Source organism: Salvelinus sp. IW2-2015, linkage group LG10 (genome assembly GCF_002910315.2).
Source record: "Salvelinus sp. IW2-2015 linkage group LG10, ASM291031v2, whole genome shotgun sequence".
NCBI classification, from domain to species: domain Eukaryota; kingdom Metazoa; phylum Chordata; class Actinopteri; order Salmoniformes; family Salmonidae; genus Salvelinus; species Salvelinus sp. IW2-2015.
This window is the reverse complement of record NC_036850.1, coordinates 15222184-15242366: the sequence shown is the minus strand read 5'-3', so window position 1 is coordinate 15242366 and position 20183 is coordinate 15222184. Positions and strand designations below refer to the sequence as shown.

The following is a 20183-nucleotide window of genomic DNA, read 5'->3' as shown; positions in this document are numbered from 1 at the left end:
TTGTATGATATGTTAAGAATGACAATTCATTGATAAGTTACATATTGCAATTCATACAATATGTTATGAATTTGCAAAACATACAATATGTTATGCATTTGCTAAACCTCTAATATGTAACAAATTCCCATTTGTTGTGGCTAATGTTATCTAGGTGGCTAATGCTAACATTTGTTTTTTAGGGGTTAAGGTTAAGATTAGGGTTAAGGTTAGGTGTTAGGTTAGGGTTAGGGTTAGCTAAAAGAGTTAAGGTTAGGGTTAGGGAAAGAGTAGCTAAAATGCTAAGTAATTGCAAAGTAGCTCAAAAGTAGTAAGTAGTTGCAAATCTGCTAATTAGTAAAAATGCATATCACTCATACTAATTTGAGTGTCCCGGTTGTACATTTACTATGTAATGTAGACCTATYAGACCAGTCTACAACTCTAGGTAGTATATCCAGGGGTAGGAGATGTCCGTCTTCTGCAAATGATTTTTTAATTTAATTAAATTTTTTCCTTTTTATTTTTTATTTTTTATACATCTGTCCAGTTTTCAGCTGGAGAGCGAAAGCCGCAAGACAAGCACTTTTTTCTCCCTGATTAGCAGTATGTCCGTGTCCACTAGTGCCAAGTCAGTGATGTGCAAACAGGCATGGACAGAACTGTCTGACCTCAATGAGCTGTCTGGTATTTTTATCCATAGATTTGGTCATTAGAATGAAACAAACTGTTCTTTGTAGATGGAAGTCATGATTCATTAATGTGTTGATATTCTCTGTGTWWSTGTATGACCTTCTGTATGTCATTTAGTTCATAGAAATGGGAATACTGCATGTTTTGAAACAGGTTTCTATTTTGAGCTTTTGAACTTTGGCAGTGACTTTTGGAAATGTGCACTCTTTTACAGTCCATTGTTGTCCAGAAATGAAGACAATCATTATCCCAGGATCTATCTATAAACAATCAGTTAGTATGGCATGCGGTATTAGTTTGGCAGCAAGTAAAAATGCGTTCTATGAGAGTTCAAACACATCTATTCTTACATTGGAAATGTTACAATGCATTAAAGTCACTGCCAAAAGTCAGTGATGATTTGAAATAAAATAAATGCAATGAAACCTGTTCTGTAGAAAACCAGTGATTGTTGCAGGCTGATTAATTGACTGTCTCCCTAATTATCTTCCCCATGCCCTATATGAACTAGGCTATTCCCTCTGTGATTATTCTGAAGAAGGCCATTGAAAGCCGAAACGTCAACTTTTTAAACTTACCTAATAAAACATTTTTTTTTTTTTATGGAGGGTTGCCCCTTTTCCTGTCCAATATTTGACTGTTTAAACAATTTTCCACTGTTCCATAAAGCCATCTGTTAAGGATGATACACTTCTAAAGGCCGTGCGATGACATCAGACTCAATATGTCTTCTCTGTACCTCCTCAGATTGGGCATGACCATGGGGGCCAGGCTGTGGGTGTAGCCACTGAGACAGCTGGGGAGAGGGAGAGAGGAGGAAAAGCAAGCCAGCACCAGCCAAACACCCTGCACTCCTGCTGGGGAAGATGGGGGAGACAGAGGAGGAAAAGGACCAGGCAGGGAAGCTGTTTGAGAATTTCATCCAGGCCTCTACCTGTAAGGGCACCCTGCAGTCCTTCAACCTCCTGTGCAGGCTGCTGGATCTAGACCCTCAGGACCATGAGACGTTCTACTGTAGTCTGAAGACCAGGCTCACCTCCTGGAGGGCCAAGGCCCTCTGGACCAAACTGGACAAGAGAACCTGCCACAAGGAGTACAAGAAGGGCCAGGCTTGTGTGGGCACCAAGGTAAGCTAACAGCCACTCACCATGACATTCTAAGAACACTTGCTTTGTATCATACAGAGGTGTTGAATATACCTTTGGTATTATTGACACACTGTAGACAGAGCTCTGTTTCATGGAAGTCTTTGGAGACAAAAGAGACAAAGAACTCCAAGACCATCAGCGTGAAAATTGTCTTGACATTGCACAGTGCACACCCTACAGTAGTTTGAAATAAGATCCCAATATATTCATGTGGAAGTAATATTTATGAATGTTATGCATTTCACTTCTCTTTGTGTGGCTGTGAGTTGTATGACTGGTCTGACCCATTGGCTTATGATTAATCTGGATTCAAGTCACAATAGTGAGGTGTGACTGATTCTCTGCATTTTTCCCAGCTGTAATCGGTTTTAGACAATCGGCAGTTTGTCCTTCCTTAGTAGAGAAGTGCTCTGTCATAGGGAGGGTAGTGACTTAGGCAACGTCATGGTCATCACTGTAAACTGTACCTGTCAGGACACATTAAACCAGCTACTATCCTTTACTGCAGCTGGCGCATATAAACAGCTGAGAAAGTGTGTTCTTCTGATCAGACAGAACTCTAAGTTTATCTCAGCACGCACACACGTACACGCACACACACGCACGCACGCACGCACGCACGCACGCACGCACGCACGCACGCACGCACGCACGCACGCACGCACGCACGCACGCACGCACGCACACACACACACANNNNACACACACACACACACACACACACACACACACACACACACACACACACACACACACACACACACACGCCCACAATCAAACAAACGCAGACACTTAAGGCGTCTGCATGCTTCATTTCGGTTGGTGCCAGTTTGAACTCACCTAGGCGAACCGAACAAGCATGCTCACATAGTCCCTTGAAAAACTAGAAAAAAAGTGGCAAACGTACTGTTTGTACATTTTGAGACCCCATAGCCAGTATATACTTCCTCAAAATAGTCAGAATTTATCTAAAATAACTAAACAAATCTGTCATTAAATTTTGACGTTTTTGCAGAGGATAAATTAGTTGGGCAATTTTACATCTAAGATGTTTGGTTGCAGACGCAGTATTTCTCTAAAAGTGCCCGAACAGRGAAAAAKKCCTCCAAAACAAACAAAAAAACACCACAAAATGTCATCATAATATATTCACAAACTCTTCCGAACTGTTTCGGCTGGGAAGCATGCCAACGCCTTTACTGTAACTCACTCCCTCCCTCACTTCCGCACTATCCTCATTCCTCCTCATCCACAGCTCTACAGAGTCTTGCCTCTTACAGCACCCTCAATCAGTCACCAGAATGCTTTCATAACACACATCCACAGACAGCATCACTCAGCAAGTGTGATTATTTTCCTTGGTTCTACTGAGYGGGCAGTGTTCTTTATTGGGCCCTCCTAAAAGGTTGGAACCATGCCCAGATTGTTATTAAAGTGTGTTTTAAGTTATCCAAAATAAGACAGGTTTTACAAGTTCTCTCTGATACCAGCTATAAACCAGGTTGGAACACCATATACCCCCTTGATCTGAGAGTATGCCATGATTAGATGCTATACCAGTTCTATTGAACCTTTCATTAAAGTGTCTGATTGTCTTTAGTCCCGTGCCAAAGAGTTTCAGCTAGGTTTCCTCAGTRTGACAAGCCACAGGACAGCGTAGAATGGTCTTATTTTTCAAAGTAATAAAACAGATGTACAGTACAGTCTCTTGGTTCTGGGTAATTAACCATACTGTTGGTACAGTAGGAGAGACTCACGTAAGTATTTGATTTACGCTGGCTGTGTGGATGGAAACAGGAACGACCTTGTAACAAAATTGAGGCTAGAATTCAACTTACCCTCACTTCTTACGTTTCAAGTCTGTTTACAGAATAGGAGATTTAAGGAGTAAAATAATTGACGTACATTTCCCACAGATAGTGGTACAGCATATGGCTCTCCTGTTGTGATTAATTGCAGCCCACCTGCCACAACTTGATAAATTACTTTACTTTACTTTCTTCACAAGGAGTGGATGGCGTAAGCGATGCGTTAGGGTTTGGTGGTGGTTCACAGGGAATAATAATGTTTTAACATTCCTCACCCAGCCTCCAAATGCCTGCTGGAGCTACAATCTGTATAGGATATGAAGTCATCCCCAGTTTGTTACTGCATACAGCTGGCTATAATGCTAATGACACACACATACTGTTGGTTTCTTATATATACGTTTTTAATGAGGAACACAATGAAGGCCTGTATTTATTTTTTTTAAATACGAAGCAGATACACTGAACAGAATTATCAGAGAACATATGTTACTGTGCTTAGTCTCTTTCACTGATTATGCTGTTAAATGTATGCGCTTTAGGCCTATTGAAGTGGCTTCTTGAGCCCGAGATCTGACAAGCTTATTTTATTAGTATCAGAGTTGCTTTGTGCTCGTGTCATCTGAGAGGTCTGGAGAAYTGAGCTGAAGTGGGAAGAGGCCCAGTGAGAGAGACGGTTAGTTTTCCAGGGCGGTGCCGCTGTCCAGTGCCAGATTCTATGGAAACTATTTGAACCGGCTATGTCCTGAAGGTGAGCTCCTGACCTGCACTTCAGCGCCAGTATACCTCAGCAAAATACAGACACTGTTTTCTATTAAGGGACTGATTTGTCTGTTCTCTGCATTTTTAAGCATTATAATTATCAGGCAATCAAACTCCACATTATGACACATACTATCATTGCAATAATAGCCTAGTTAAATCATATGGCAAGTAGCATGATCATTTGTAGTCTCAGTTYTGCAAACACAAAGCTCCTTGAGCTCGGTAATATGTTTGGAATGGTTTTGCATTCATGAAATGCCTTCAATCATAAGTGCTACATTTAATTTCCTTTTTCTTATGTGAACTGTTATGCCTGTATAATGTTGGCACATACCTCATGTATGAAGCACATGGAAACGTTTTCATTGTATTATTGTTTATTACCTTGTTATTCAGTTCCCCAGTCTCCTGCCCTTTAGACTAAACTACAGTGAAGACATGAACTCTTTACTTCACAACCCACTGAATGCGGGTTAGAATTAAAGACAGAACAACTGTTTTTTAAGGATTATTTCCCCCCTCATTGTAGAGGAGCTTTCCTTTATAACAGGTTGTCTTTGTCATGCTCGTAAATCTCACCCTAGATGGCCCATCATTGAACAGTGTGTCATCAACATTTCCATGCTTGGCATCCTCCCTTGACAATTGTGACATCTTGACAGATGGACCTATTTTCCCTTAATTATATGGTTTGATACTGTGGAAAATTGTGCTTCCACTGAGCAAATAATTCACTGTATGGAACCTTCTACGGTATGATTTGAAAGTTCAGAGACACACTGTGCCCTCCTTGCCTGTTTCTCAGGCCTATTTCATGCCCAGACAGGAGTATTTATCCTTTTCTCCTGTTCTAATTTCCATGAAGTCCCAGATGGCTGTTTGCGACGGTTGCCAGTTCATGTTGTGGCTCTCCCGGTGGTCTCTCTCAGTTGATTGAGTACCTTAAGTCTGACGTTTTGTCCTAAAACAGCGTGAGCCACCACCGTACGCTGGGCCAAGCTAGTGAGGCATCACATCATGTCTGCAGGTGCACAGGCTCCGCTCGCTCACTCACACACACAGTCAGTTTGTTTTACTCCGGTGAAGCCAGAATAAGCATGTGTGTTAAGGAGCTCCACTCAGCCCAGTGTTGGGGGGTGTTCCTGTCAATCTAACCTGGCTGGCCTGTTGAAGTGGCTGGACAGCATGTACACACTAGAGACCACCAGTCAGCTAATGTCTTAGAATACTATACTCCTTAAAGAGATGAGCTGTAGAGTTTAACGAGTCATTTGTACTCATTAAAAAACAGTGCAGTTATGGAGGATAATGTTTTGTTCAGCAGTATCCTATAGTCTTGAGCTCTATAGATTGATCAGGATTCCAGGAGACAATAATTTCCAACTGCCTGACATTGTGTCCACTTTCCATTTTGATAAGCATGTTTGAGTTGGCCTCCAGTGTACATTCTGCATGAAGTGAGTATGATAAACTGTGTACGTGACCAATAAACTTTGATTTGATTTTGATTTGATTGCCAGCTAATAGGGCTCCAGGTGCAGTAATGTAATGAACGGGAGAGAAGTGAAAGGTGAGGCGGGGGGCGGGGTCTTCCACTCCTGGTGAGGGTGAGCGGGTGAGGTCACAGGTGGGGTACAGACAGGAAGTAGCTGTGATCTGACTCACTGGCCCTCAGGAAGCCCTCCCATCTGCGATAACACAGCCCTGCATAGAAACAGGAAAAACAAACCGCTCATCTCTCATAGCACCATAGAGACAGACTAAAACAAAAGTAATGCTTTGATAGTGATTATCTAGTTCATATCAGGTTTGATAATACCCCACATTGTGYGATGTGTGGTTAGGCACATCTGAATAAACTGAGCTGATGTTGTTCTGTGTTTGTGAATAAGGCATTGTTCCACATGTTTTTTTCTTTTTCCTCTGTGGCGGTGGTGCTTAACACACCTGGCACGTCTCAGTGACTGTCTGATTCGTCTGACATTGGTTAAAGAGCCCATTCACTTTAATCACTCCTCGTGATGAAAAGAACTGGGCCAGGCCTGTTCAGACACAGCCACGTGCAGCCACCTGGGTTTGGCTAGTATACCTGATGAGTATTGAATACCTCATACTCTTACCCCTGCTAATGTTATGTTCTCCTTTGCCTTCTGATGACACCCTGCAGCAGACTCACACACGCAGAATGAGAAAACAGAATGACTAAAGCCCAATATTATTTTTATTGCTGGGAGCAGTGGTACCATTTATGGTGTGATCTGGGCAGCTGGCACGTTTAGCTCTGTAAACAGCACCCTGGGAAAGAGCGGGAGAGAGCGGGAGAGAGCGAGAGAGAGAGAGAGAGAGAGAGAGAGAAGGGGGTGGGGATAGAGGGGGGAGAGAAAGTGAAGGAGAGAGTGGGAGAGGGAGAATGAGAGACAGAAGGAAGGATAGAGAGCTAGAGAAAAAGAGAGAGAGTATACCCCATTCAGCTCAGAGCTACAGTATACAAACATGATAAGGCCCCCGAAGCTGGGGCTGAAACACGACCGTGTCACAATATTGATCGGATTGACACCTCCTGTGAGTTCCTGTGGCTCTTCAGGCAAACACACAGGGTGACAGGAAGTGAGTCCCGCTGTTCAAATATACTGCTGGCCCTCCCTGCACACAGGGGGGATTTAGAGGTCAGGTGTGTGGGTTGACTGGGATGGGGAGGAAATAAGGGATCTAAAATGAAAAGGTCACAGTGGGCTGAGATGGCTGAGCCTGGTTGAGAGAGGCTCTGATTGGTTATAAGGTTAAGGAAACAGGAAGCCGCCCAACTCGTTGGCCACTGCAGGGGCTACTGTCTGACTCAGGAGTGGTTGGATGGTGAGAATATTCCTCCGAAGAACTAACACTCCAAAAATGTTCCTTCTCATCCTTTCTAGAAGGCTGGATGAAGTCATGTTCTCACCACACATTCTCAGAAGGATCCTTTAACCCAAAATAACTGACTTCATGCATATTTGAGTGAGGCAGATGAGTGAGGCAGATGCATGAATCATGTCTTTGATATGGCTAGGCTGTAATAAGGATCTACGGTTGAGGTAATGACACATACTCTCCCAGCGCTGGGTCAGAGTAACACACAACATACTGTCACCATAAACATCCACCCCAGGCACTTTACTTGGCAATATACAGTAAACACTCAACTCATCCCCTCATATTTAATCTGCTATTGAGTATGTCTGCAGGTTTAAACAATGGTTCTATTTTCAGTAAGTATTATTTATGATGGTGATAAGGCAGGTTACAGTATATGATCTCTTTGACAGGCATATGGTTATGATGCACACATGTATTGTATTTTGTGTAACAGAAATGTGACTATGAAATACAATTTTGAGTCCTTTATTTGCACTCATAATGATAATGGTGTCCCTCTGTCATTCTTGTCCCTGCAGTGCCTGATCATCGGGGGAGGCCCATGTGGCTTGCGGACGGCCATCGAGCTGGCTCTGCTGGGGGCCAAGGTGGTGGTGATTGAGAAGAGGGACACCTTCTCCAGGAACAACGTGCTGCACTTGTGGCCCTACACCATCCACGACCTCAAGGGCCTCGGGGCCAAGAAGTTCTACGGCAAATTCTGTGCTGGAGCCATAGACCACATCAGTAAGTACTTTTACATGTGGGGTAGACATCTCATCAGGAAACCTTTCTGCACGTACAGCCATAGCAGTTGTGATTAATAACAGCCATTTCCCATAGCCCGACATGTATTTACTTTTGCAATGGAATATTTTGCTTATTGATATTGTTAGATTCAGCTGATGATTATGCTATTGTATCCTATTCCCCTCCAAAGCAATTTTTTGTCTGGTAACCTTGATGCTGCCAATCCCTTCCATTGCATAATGTCAAGGTTGTTAGCCATAGAAGGTGAAACTTCCATCTGCTCTTAGCTACAGAGATACAAAGCAGAGCTGCCAACTGCTGGTGTTGAAGGCAAATCTTTCTACAGCTCTCAAGTGAGGCCAAAGGCCAAGTTTTGTTGTGTGTATAATGTGTAAATGCATGGATGCCTGTGKAGTGTGCATGCACTAGGTACTGTATTAGATAATGCAGAAAATACAGCTGGGTTTCTTGCATGGTTCTAAGAACTCCTGATTCTTGTCTGTGTTTGCCAGGTATTCGTCAGCTCCAGCTCATGCTGCTGAAGATCGCCCTGCTCATAGCTGTGGAGTTCCATGTCAATGTGGAGTTTGTCAAACTGCTGGAACCTCCAGAGAACCAGGAGAATGACGGTGAGTGACAGCCCACTTACAGGCCGTCACTTACAGTAGCTGTATGTCCATTGAACTCCATCAACATTGGCCTAATACCCATCAACCCATCATCCCTGCTCTTTCCTGCTAACATTTAAGGGTCTTTTGTAGTTCAGGGGTTCAGGRAAGGGCTAGTTTACAGCATTTGGTGCCAGACTTCCAATATCAGACAGGTTAGTTGGGGTTGAAGGGCTTCATGCAATGCATTTGGAGATCAACAGTGCACATTAACATGAGCATTGCAACAGTCAGTAAGACTGTTACAGATGATTTTAATTTGAGCCAGTTTGCTACAGCAGGAAAATAATCATGCAGCAACAGGAAATGTGAATTGTTATGTGGATTATAATTAATGGACATTTTTGTAGAGATTGATACATTTTTCTTAAGGGAAAATCAAGTCTGAAATTTCAAAGTGGAAATGACCAACTTCAGAAGCCTTTTGAAAAACCTCAAATACATTACAAGTTTAAAATTTCCTGCATTGCAGGAAAGTTCTCCTGCAACAGGGGGATCAAATTAAGATCCTACATCTGTATGTGGCTGCCCAGAGGATCCCAACACAGTATATTCTCTCCCACACCATGCATTCCGCTGCTTTACATCACTGTACCTTGAGCTACAGGGAGTTACTGAAGTCCATAACTAGTACCTTTTGGAGTAGTTCTGCCTCCCCATTCAACAGTGTATCTCCTTGGCAACCAGCAGTAAACAGCAGCACTGTTACAGCAGTGCACTGATCACCCTTGATATTTGCATTGCCATGGGAATCAAAATGTTTAAAAGTCATAATCATTGCTTCGCCATTCCTATTCAGCTGCTAATGGTTAGCAACCTCCCCAGATGCTAATGTTATTTTATGGCTGCTGCTGAGCAGAGCACACAGTAAATTCAGTGAGCAGAGCAGACCTAGTGGCTTTGTTTAAGGAGCAGCAGAGCCAAATTACGMCCATGGAAGTTAATTATGAGCTGATTAGCCAGTGTAATTACAACCGTGCCACCTCGGCTAAGTTCTTATAACAGTACAGTACTAGCTGCTTCAAGATGTGAACACTGCGGGGTGTGTGGTGATGTGGCGCCTAGCTGAAAGGCTGGCTATCTGAAATAGCTCTACACTTGACCCCCCTCCCTCCTACAGAGCTTTGTTGATTGGACTCCTGGACTAGAGGTCATTAGCTATCCCATGTGGCCTCGACAGCGACGTCAACCAACTGATAAAAACAAGAGTCTTTACTAAATTTGGATACAGAATGGTCCCCCTACTTTTGCTGTCACAGGGTGCTCGGTGTCCTTGACATGATGGAATGCATTTTTGACATGGTGATATTACACAGTGGATAGACAGCCAACCCAACGCTGCTGGGGTCTCACACTGCCTCTGTGGCTGACATCATTCACCACATMTGATCCACTACGTGCTAAAATGTACTGAATTATATACTGTAGATGGCTAACGCCCTGGTATCAATTATACAGTACAAGTGAGACTGACATTTTTATTTATTTATTTAATTTGTTACTTAACCAGGCAAGTCAGTTAAGAACAAATTCTTATTTACAATGACGTGCTAGGGACAGTGGGTTAACTGCCTTGTTCAGGGGCAGAACGATAGATTTTTACCTTGTCAGCTCGGGGATTCGATCTAGCAACCTTTCAGTTACTGGCCCAACACGCTAACCACTAGGCTACCTGCCGCCCCACATTAATCAACATCTTATATAATTACAGCACGGTATAGTCTGCTGAGCTAAATGACACAATGTGTGTGACCTCTGTGTCACCCTCTTTGTTGAGAGCTGTCAGGATTAGCAAAGCCTTTTCCCCACTGGTGTTGATAGGCATCATAAATATTGTTCCCCAGAAATAACAGGCCAAAAGAGCAACCAAGTAAATATTGTGTCTGTTTCTCTAGCCCATGTCCTCTCATTCTCTCTATCTGGGTTGAACTCTACCCGTTTGTATACTGATAAGTATGTTTGTTTGAGGTGTGTGTCCCTGTGAATGTGGAACTGTACTGACCCTATCTCCCCTCCTCTCCTCCCTTCCTGCWCTCTCTCCTCTCCTCTGTCTGTGTTTCAGGGSCTGGCTGGAGAGCTGAGATCAGGCCTGCCGATCACCCCGTGGCAAACATTGACTTTGACGTGGTGGTGGGGGCTGATGGGAGGAGAAATACCCTGGAAGGTGAGAACTCTGGAGGGATGGGAGGGTGACAGGTTGTATCCATGCAGAGTATATCTACATTCCGTTAATGACCTGACCCCAGACATAGGATATGGTGATATGGTACTGTATATGATATCATGTGATGACATCCGTGGAATGGCTCTCTCTGAGATTGCTCAATATGTTTACTAAACACTACTTATTCCAAAGCTAAATTTAGCTCCAAGTTAAATTGCAGTTGGATATTATCTGGAGCGCCTTCAAACACAATTTCTATATTGAAAAGTATGTTTATGTAGTTTTGTTGACAGTAGCTTGTTTCAAATAATATCCAGGACACCTTTCTCATATAATTATTTTGTCTGGATAACAGCCTAACAACTGTAACTAAGAAACATACGATTGTTATTGGCTGCGGCTTTTGGCTACACAAAGCATCCATTTAAAAAAGCATAGTCTCATCCAAGAAAGTTAGGAAGCCATAAAATCAAGCTCGCCTCTGTAAAACGATACCCTATGTCATTAATCTCTCCTTCAAAGGGCAAGGTTACACATGAAATCACCATATCTCTGTACCTTAATAAAAAAGATCTGGGACCCTGTTTGTGTAGTCATCTGGATGCTGTTCAACAGTTGATGCATGCATGTTGGACTCTCCCTCACAGATGCCTGTCATCTCCTCACCAATCCACATCAGATGCTTATTCCTAAAAAGGGCATTTTCTGTCTCCAAACAATGAGGCGTTTAGGTCATCGTCTGATGACGAAAAGCCTGAGGAAAACTTTCTTTTTAGAAGTCCTTCTACTTTTGAACTGCCACGCAAGTCCTGTCTGAGAGGAGGGTTAAATATACCGCAATCTGTTCTGTACCCAGCTAATCGTCTGAGAGGAACACAGCTGCATTGGAAAGAGTGATGTGACGGGGGGGAAATGCCCCAGTGAATTAGCAGTGACCGTAATGGAACATTTCTGGCTCATATTAAAATGCTACCTCCTCCTAGAAAAGCATCTCTCAGAAGCTCATACATTATTTTGTAGGAGGAAGAGAGGCCGAATACATTAGAACATTCATCCTCCTTTCCTTCCGGAGTCACAGGTGTAGAGGTAATGATGATGTGTTTTCTTTCGCTAGAGGGCTTTGGTACAGAACCCTCCTCTTCCCCAGGACAGTTATAAGCATACTAACATGTGGCCTGTGGGACATACATCCTGGAGTGACATATCCCGGGTATTGGCTGTGGTTGGTTGCCTTTTCCAGGCTTTAGGAGCTTTGGTAGAGCTTTGACACCACAAAGAGACTTTAAAAAAATTATATCACCATATTCTCTTACACAAAGGCAAGGTTTTGCATGTCATTTAAAAAGTCAGACAGCTTTATATAAAACTGTAATTGTGAGAATAGCAGCAACAGGAACCCAAGTGAATAGCAGTCTGGCATTAAAAGTCTGAGCCCATGCTTCAGTCTATTTTAAGGCTTGTCTGCAGTTATGTTTGGKCCTGGATAGGACACAGAAAGTTAATGTTAAATGAGCCTCTAAAATGTCTCCATTAAAAAAAAAAAGACATTCAGGATCAGTGAGAGGATGACATTACATTTCCCCAATGTTTCTATCTGAAGAGGAACTGATTCTGTTCTATTGTTGTTGATATCCTAAATAGCAGAAGTGTACGCAATTGCAGCCAATAATAGTACATCTCACCGTGAAAAAACGAGACTGCACCTTTTCTTACGATAGTCCAGTTCATGTAAGGAGTGGCTGCACTCTACTCCACCTGAAGTTGTGAAAGTTAATCAACCTGGAAAACATATTTATTAGATCATAACATTTTAGTACTGACCCAACTCTCCCGCTGAGGGTTTTGTTCCCCTGGTGATATAAACAGTATCACCTCGGTAACAAGCCTCTCTGATCCTAAAATAACTGGCCTGTGATTACAGCTCAGTGCTAGATTTCCTCTGGATTAGTATGACTCCGCTGGCCTGGCCAGAGAATAGTAACATCCCATCTCTCTCTCTCTTTCTCTATCCCTCTCTCTCTCTTTCTCTATCTCCCTCTTTCTCTCGCTCTCAGGGTTCAAGAGGAAGGAGTTCCGTGGTAAGCTGGCTATCGCCATCACGGCCAACTTTGTCAACAGGAACACCACGGCCGAGGCCAAGGTGGAGGAGATCAGCGGTGTGGCCTTCATCTTTAACCAGAAGTTCTTCCTGGACCTCAAAGAGGAAACAGGTGGGCCTGAGATCCCCCACAGCCAATGAGTCAGCCAGAGGAGCAGACTGCCCCTAGAATGCACTTAAATCCACACATTGTCAAACAACAGCAATCTTCAACCCTGTCATTATCATGGGGGGTTTTAACCTTCCTGTCTGTGTCTGTCATTTGTTGCAGGTATTGACCTGGAGAACATTGTSTACTACAAGGACAACACACACTACTTTGTCATGACAGCAAAGAAGCAGAGCCTACTGGACAAGGGTGTCATCATTCATGTGAGCAAACATTGTTTAGATCAGGGATCATCAACTAGATTCAGACGCGGGCRGATTTTTCCTGCTGTCCGAGGGTGTTGTATTCAGATGTGTATTCAGATGTGTGTGTGAGAGAGGAAGAGAAATAGAGAGAGGGGAGAGAGAGAAGGAGAGGTGAGGAGTTAATAGAGGAGGGTGCTGGGTCGGAGGAATCTCATCCTTGGTGGTCTGCCAGCTGAACAGCCCATGAGCCGGGCGGGCACCACAATGACATRCATGAAAGCTAAGTGTTATAAACATCCCTAAAGGAGCACATATTTCACTGGCTTATGACTCCCTCTCAGTGCTCGCTCTCACTTCAATTCCCAGGGTTCTGCATGAGTCATCCCATGAATTCATTCATAAAGACAATGTGGGACTTTGAGACTGGCGTCACAGTACAATTTAAAGAGCATCCATCTTTAATGGTCCTCTAATATACGAGCTGAATAACTGTTATTACACCTGGGGTATCAATGTTGCATCTCATTTTGCCTCTTTTACTTCATCCTTTTGGTCATGGTCTCTCATAAACACAATTCCCCTGACTTTGTCTCGTAGGACTACATAGACACAGAGATGCTGCTGAGCAGTGAGAATGTGAACCAGGAAGCTCTGCTGGGTTATGCCCGCGAAGCTGCTGACTTTGGCACCAACTACCAGCTTCCCACGCTGGACTTTGCCATAAATGCCTGTGGCCAGCCGGACGTGGCCATGTTTGACTTCACCAGCATGTATGCCTCGGAGAACGCAGCGCTGGTCAGAGAACGCTTCGGACATCAGCTACTGGTGGCACTGGTTGGGGACAGCTTGTTAGAGGTGAGGAGGCTGTGACAACAGGGTTCAATCATGCTTTAAAATGGTTGGACATTAATACTGCATGTTCAGCTAAATGTACTGTTTTGCTGATGTTATGTGTCTGTGTGTGCAGCCGTTCTGGCCCATGGGTACAGGGTGTGCGAGAGGCTTCCTGGCTGCTTTTGACTCAGCCTGGATGGTGAAAAGGTGGGCTGAGGGCAGGACCCCTCTGGAGGTGCTAGCTGAGAGGTCAGTGGTCAGCACACATACTGTACACACACACACACACACACACACACACACACACACACACACACACACACACACACACACACACATACTAAATATATATATTTCTCCAGGGAGAGTCTTTACAGAATTCTGCCGCAGACAACCACTGAAAACATTGSCAAAAACTTTGAGCAGTACACCATTGACCCTGGGACTCGGTATCCCAACCTCATCTCCACCTGTGTCAGGCAAAACCAGGTACCAAGGCCGTTCTCAAGGATCACATTGCTTACTGCAGTATTCACTTTCTGCTGTCACCAATATCAGATTCACCCTTAACATTAACACAAGAAGGATGGACTGTGCTTGTCTTCTTATCTCTTCTTATCTATTCTTCTGCCTAAATCTCAGCTGTGCCTCTTTGTTATTTCTTCCAGGTGCGTCACCTGTACATCAATGGAGAGCTGCCAGTGAAGTCGTGCTCTCTGGAGCGTAATGCTACAATACGTCGCCCTGTGAACCTGGCCAGACGAGGTGAGCCACACACCGAGACAAAGAGAGGCCAGAGAGACTGTGGAGTTGGAGGCTTTAGTACAGTGTGTTTGGATACCGTTGTCTAGTATGGACTTACCTCTGATCCAGTGCATGGCTCCAACCTACAGAACATGTTGTGATGTCTATTCAACTGGTTCAAGTAACTCATTGAAAATGATGACGGATGAGTCCCTTGGGTTTCAGGGGCCCAAATATCGGCAGCACTCATTCATTCAGTGGCTATTTACCCAAAGGTAGGAGAAGATATTCCACTGTAGTTCTATTGAGTTCTCTCCCGTTCCCTGTGCTCTGGGAGTGTTCTGAGACAGAGGCCCACAGCAGTCTTTAAGGTGAGGCAGACCTTTTCTCTCGCTAACAGGAGTGTCAGACTGAGGACGGGCCCGCATTAATCTCTGCTTGGAATAAGTCGCCGTCTGAGGTTGTTTTTACAATGATCCATGGTGAGAGGGGAGTTTTGGTGAAGCCTCTTGACTGTGGACAGGGTCATATAGGGTACAGACCCCCCCCCCATATATTCATCATTTAATTGGAGTCAAAGCTGGTGGTTCTGTGTATTGTGAAAAGGAAAAACATGACTTGATACACTAGTAGTTAAACGCACTGTGATATCTTTAGGATGTTCTCAGATACCAGACCTAACAAAGTCTAGCTGGTTACGTTTCAAGATATTTTTGCCCCATGGATCATGTTAAACATGAGTACTGTCTCCATCATCAGAAAATGTTTCGTCCATGTATACAGTATCTCTTTAAGCACACCCTGGCCTCTACATAATGCACTAAACACAATGTTACACAACCATTGTCCTATTACACAATGACAGACAGGTTCAACATGTCCTGACAGAGTCATATGCATACTTCAGCCCCTATTCTAACTTACCTCTTATCAGTCTTACCTCTCATTAACGTCACCTGCTGTCACTGTCCCACATCTATGATCTCACTTCCTGTTAGCTCTGTGGTTGTGTTGCCAAGTGAGTGGGTGGGTGGCTGTTAGCTGGGTTGTGTTTAGTATTTTATTTATTAGGATCCCCATTAGCTTTCGCAGAAGCATCAGCTACTCTTCCTGGTGTCCACAAAAACACAACACATGACAAGTGACAAAACACTGATACACTGATAGACGAGGACAGCCACACAAATGGAAAATAGGGCAATCGAAAACAAAAATCTATGTTCTTATTGGACCAGCTTAGGTAGTGCCTCCCTTTTTCATGCCATTTTCTCCCTACTGAACACCTTGTTCCTGTCTGTGTGTGTAGAGTCGGAGATCAGGCCGGGGAGGCTGCTGACGTGGTGTCAGAAACAGACCGAGGGCTACAGGAARGTGAGCGTGACAGACCTGACCACCTCGTGGCAGAGCGGCCTGGCTCTCTGTGCCCTCATCCACCGGTTCAGATCCCACCTCATGTATGTATAGCAAAACACTGCAACACACACCTACCCTGTAAACCACCACAGTAAGACTGGCCTCATGTACCTTACTGTAACTGTAAATGACCTCAGCACTCTCTCTTTTCTCCTCATAAACCATGTGTGAGACTTCTTCATGTCACACCCTGGCATGTAGCACTTTGTCATTGTAGGTCGATAGACTGGCTCCTCATAAAATGCCTCTATGGTATATTGTGTAATGGGGAATTTCCTCATTAGGCTAACATTTACATCAAGACACCAGTAATAGCAAAACTTCTTACACCCACACCGTAATATTGTCTCCTTCTGACGGTGTCTAATGTAAACAATGCCAGGCATGAAAGTATGTCAATGTATGTCCTGGTGTACTATCTACACACAAGCCCCTGCCTCTCACTCACAGCCCGTCTTTGTGTGAGAGTAAATGTAAGTGGTGGGTGTGAAGGACTTTTGAGCTTCATCAAAGAGCCTTTTTCCCGATGTCAGTTCTCTCTCTCTCTCTCTCTCTCTGTTACTAATAGGTGTGATGAAACAGAGCACACAGAAGACACAACCGCTTTTAGAGAAACCCTGTAGTATGTGAAAGGGAGTTTGGAAAGCATAACTATGTATTACATGTCACACTCAGTATGTAGGGCAGTTTGTTATTTATGACTTCTTCTTTGTGGAAAAGTGAGGGCTACACTGCTAGTCTAGAACAGTTTCATAACTTCTATGTTGACACCAGCTTAGTCTTATAAAGCCTTCACCTAGTTACCCACACAACATTACAACAACATCGCGTGATATCATTTCAATCGGTTTCCCTCAGAGAGTTTGATTCGCTGAATGAGGAGGATTCGGCTAACAACRTCCAGCTGGCATGTGACCTGGCTGAGCGGGAGTTTGGGATCCGGCCCTTCACCACTGGGGAGGAGATGGCTGCTGGTCAGGAACCAGACAAGAACAGAATGGTCACCTACCTCTCCAAGTTCTACGAGCTGTTCCGCGGCACCCCCCTCCCCGTCTCAGGTACGCCTCACACCCCTCAACCCATCCCCCCGCAGACACGTCTGTCCTGAAGCCCCAGACTTCAGATTTCACTCCCTCACACACCCACACATTATGCCCACAACACAACACACACACACACACACACACACACACACACACACACCACACACAACACACACACACACACACACACACACACACACACACACACACACACACACACACACACAGTAGCAGCCCTTTATATCATCAGGTCTTTTTTAAAAGGCTCCTTCCCATGTCAAGAGTTATTTTTAAATGCAGCAGAAGCATTTGGCTCTGAACACTTCATTAGGAGGAGCAGACAGGGTGGAGAGGCATATGGTCCTACTGCTCTGCCCTGGCCACAGGCTCCCCCTGTAGACACACACACTCACACACACATTCATGCTACACTTACATCACAACGGCTGCCACCAGACTCTCATTATTATTGCTAAATACTGCACAATTTAAATACTAGCACCCCTATCCCCATTCCCCATAATGAGTGTAAATATTGGACTATAAATTGTGCCTTCCTGTATTATACGTATGGTAAAATGTTTATTCTATTCTACTGAGCCATTTACTTCATGTTCGTATTCTTATCATTTATTATTTATTATTGTTGTTGCATTGTCGAGAAGGAACCTGCAAGTAAGCATTTATTTGGACTGTGTATACCATGTGTAGCCCGTACATACGACTAATAACAAAACCTGAAACTTCATACTTTAACACCTCGTCATTGTCACCCTCGAAGGCCTTACCACTCCACTGTGTCCACTGTATTAAAATCCCAGCCTCTCACTTTTTTGGCCATTTCTTTACATATCAAGCTGTCTCTGTCCTTAATGTAATTCATCCCTTTGCTTCTGGGCTGACCCCTGCTTTCTTTCAGATAAGTTATGTCTTTCTAGAGACACTTTAGCCGGTGTGTGTGAGGGTATGAGATTTCATCTAGCTTCCTCTGCGTTGCACAACCTTATCAGTCACATTGTCTGGCATGAGAGGAATGCACATCTGCCCAGCACAGTGTAGGTTACCTTACAGATAGTTTCTGAGTCTCGGATGCCTGGAGAGAAAACACTACACCTTACTCCAGTTTCTGGTCTGACATGCCTAAGGTGAACAGAGCATATTATTTCCACAGGGACATCAGTTGTACTAGCTTTATGGTCTCTGAGAGGTCACATGCTATGCCTCTATCCACAGCAAAGCTGGTTTCCCACATGACGGAATGAGGATGTACTATTTAGCAATAATTGTATACATTCTTATGATCTGAAGTGAAGTGTTCCCAGTATTGGTTTCCACAAAAAAGCCATTTATTTATTAGGTGGCATTTCTCATGAAAAGCAGATGGTCTTGCACCATCTGGTTCCTTCCAACACTATAATATTAGGTTTCTTTTAGACGTAATGTAAAAAGAAACATTGGCCATTGATTTTATTTGGCATTCATGGCTGAGCTCCGTGGAATATATCATACCTTTTAATATACTCGTGTTTCTTTGCAGATTCTAGAGGGGCCGACGAAAACAGTGAAGACTATCCTTCCAAGGCAGTCAGAAGTATGAACAAAGTTCTGAACTTGGTACCAAGAAAGAGGATACCAAAGGTAATCACACTCCTCTCTCAAAGGTGCCTGTCTGCCTTGATAACTACTGCAACTTGAGAGCCATTTCAGCCTTCCTGTGTTATCATTTCAAAAGTCATTTCATTTGAATAAGTGGACTGTATTGGGGCCTTCCACAAGTTAAATGTATAAATACAGATCATTCTTCTAGAGTTTTTTTGAGATGGGCTCTTTTTAATTAGTTCACTTTCATGTTGAATCTTTTTACCATTGAGTGCAGTCGAAAATATTTAGTCATATACTATGGCCTGTTTGTTTTCTTTCAGGATGAGAAGAAGCTAGAAGATACTGACCCAACGTACAAAAGGAGACGAAAAGTCTGCAGTTACTTGGAAGAGGTAGTTATTARCATCAAACTACCATTTCATAATGACATTCTAAGCGCACCAACGCCAAATACGACAAAATACCATTTATTTTGGACCTGATAACTCAAGTCACTATTTCTCATGACAGGCAACCAACTTCTCCAGTCAGAGTGCGTCCTGTGTGGGTGAGGGGAGGGAGGTGAAGGAGAACAAGGTCCGCTCCATGGCCAGCCAGCTCCTGTCCAAGTTTGAGGAGAGCAACCCCAGTTTCACCCTCCGGAGACAGGTCAGAACCACCAAGATATGTCTTCCATCTCCCCTCCTCAGGACTTTGTCAGTGTTGGACAGTGTCCTCCATAGCTTATACAGTACTATAGTATGGTATAGTACCTGGCATGTGTGTTCTCAGAGGCCTTATACCACAGTGTGCTATAGGACAGAGGCGTCACTACAGACACCCTAGTTCGATTCCAGGCTGTATCACAACCGGCTGTGAATGGGAGTCCCATTGGGCGGTGCATAATTGGCCCAGCGTCGTCCGGGTTTGGCCGGTGTAGGCCGTCATTGAAAATAAGAATTTGTTCTTAACTGTTTGGTGAGATACTTAACTTATCTTGCAAGTCACTTTGTCTCTTTTCTTCCTTTTCTGTCTTTCTACTAACCTTTTTCGTTGGCTTTGTTTCTGGCTGACAAACCCCATCAGTCTCAGTGTGATTGGGGTTCTGAGAGGGCCCCTCGGCCACGCTCCATGGACATGACTGAGACCCCACGCTTCACCAACCTCAGGCAGCAGACCCCACTCAACCCTCCCCCCAAGACACAGGTAGAGGACTGGAGCAGGCCTGGTCAACATACTGTAATACACA

The 20183-nt window shown here is 43.9% G+C and overlaps 1 protein-coding gene across 6 annotated transcripts in view; it reads left to right on the top strand.

Annotated features, from left to right (window-relative positions):
- LOC111969353 (F-actin-monooxygenase mical2b) overlaps nt 1-20183 on the top strand; it is a 44092-nt gene that overhangs the window by 18472 nt on the left and 5437 nt on the right. For 4 of the 6 annotated variants that reach the window (XM_023995424.3, XM_023995427.2, XM_023995425.2 and 1 more), the window contains exons 2-17: nt 1420-1799; nt 7825-8032; nt 8548-8664; nt 10766-10867; nt 12922-13077; nt 13237-13337; nt 13917-14174; nt 14287-14402; nt 14516-14642; nt 14822-14918; nt 16204-16351; nt 17169-17368; nt 18891-18991; nt 19276-19347; nt 19466-19603; nt 20021-20140. In XM_023995424.3, coding sequence (XP_023851192.1) covers nt 1539-1799; nt 7825-8032; nt 8548-8664; nt 10766-10867; nt 12922-13077; nt 13237-13337; nt 13917-14174; nt 14287-14402; nt 14516-14642; nt 14822-14918; nt 16204-16351; nt 17169-17368; nt 18891-18991; nt 19276-19347; nt 19466-19603; nt 20021-20140 — 2322 coding nt within the window. In that variant the 5' untranslated portion in view covers nt 1420-1538. The remainder of the gene's footprint in view (nt 1-1419; nt 1800-7824; nt 8033-8547; nt 8665-10765; nt 10868-12921; nt 13078-13236; nt 13338-13916; nt 14175-14286; nt 14403-14515; nt 14643-14821; nt 14919-16203; nt 16352-17168; nt 17369-18890; nt 18992-19275; nt 19348-19465; nt 19604-20020; nt 20141-20183) is intronic. The other 2 variants (XM_070445407.1, XM_023995426.2) reach the window with 2 other exon arrangements.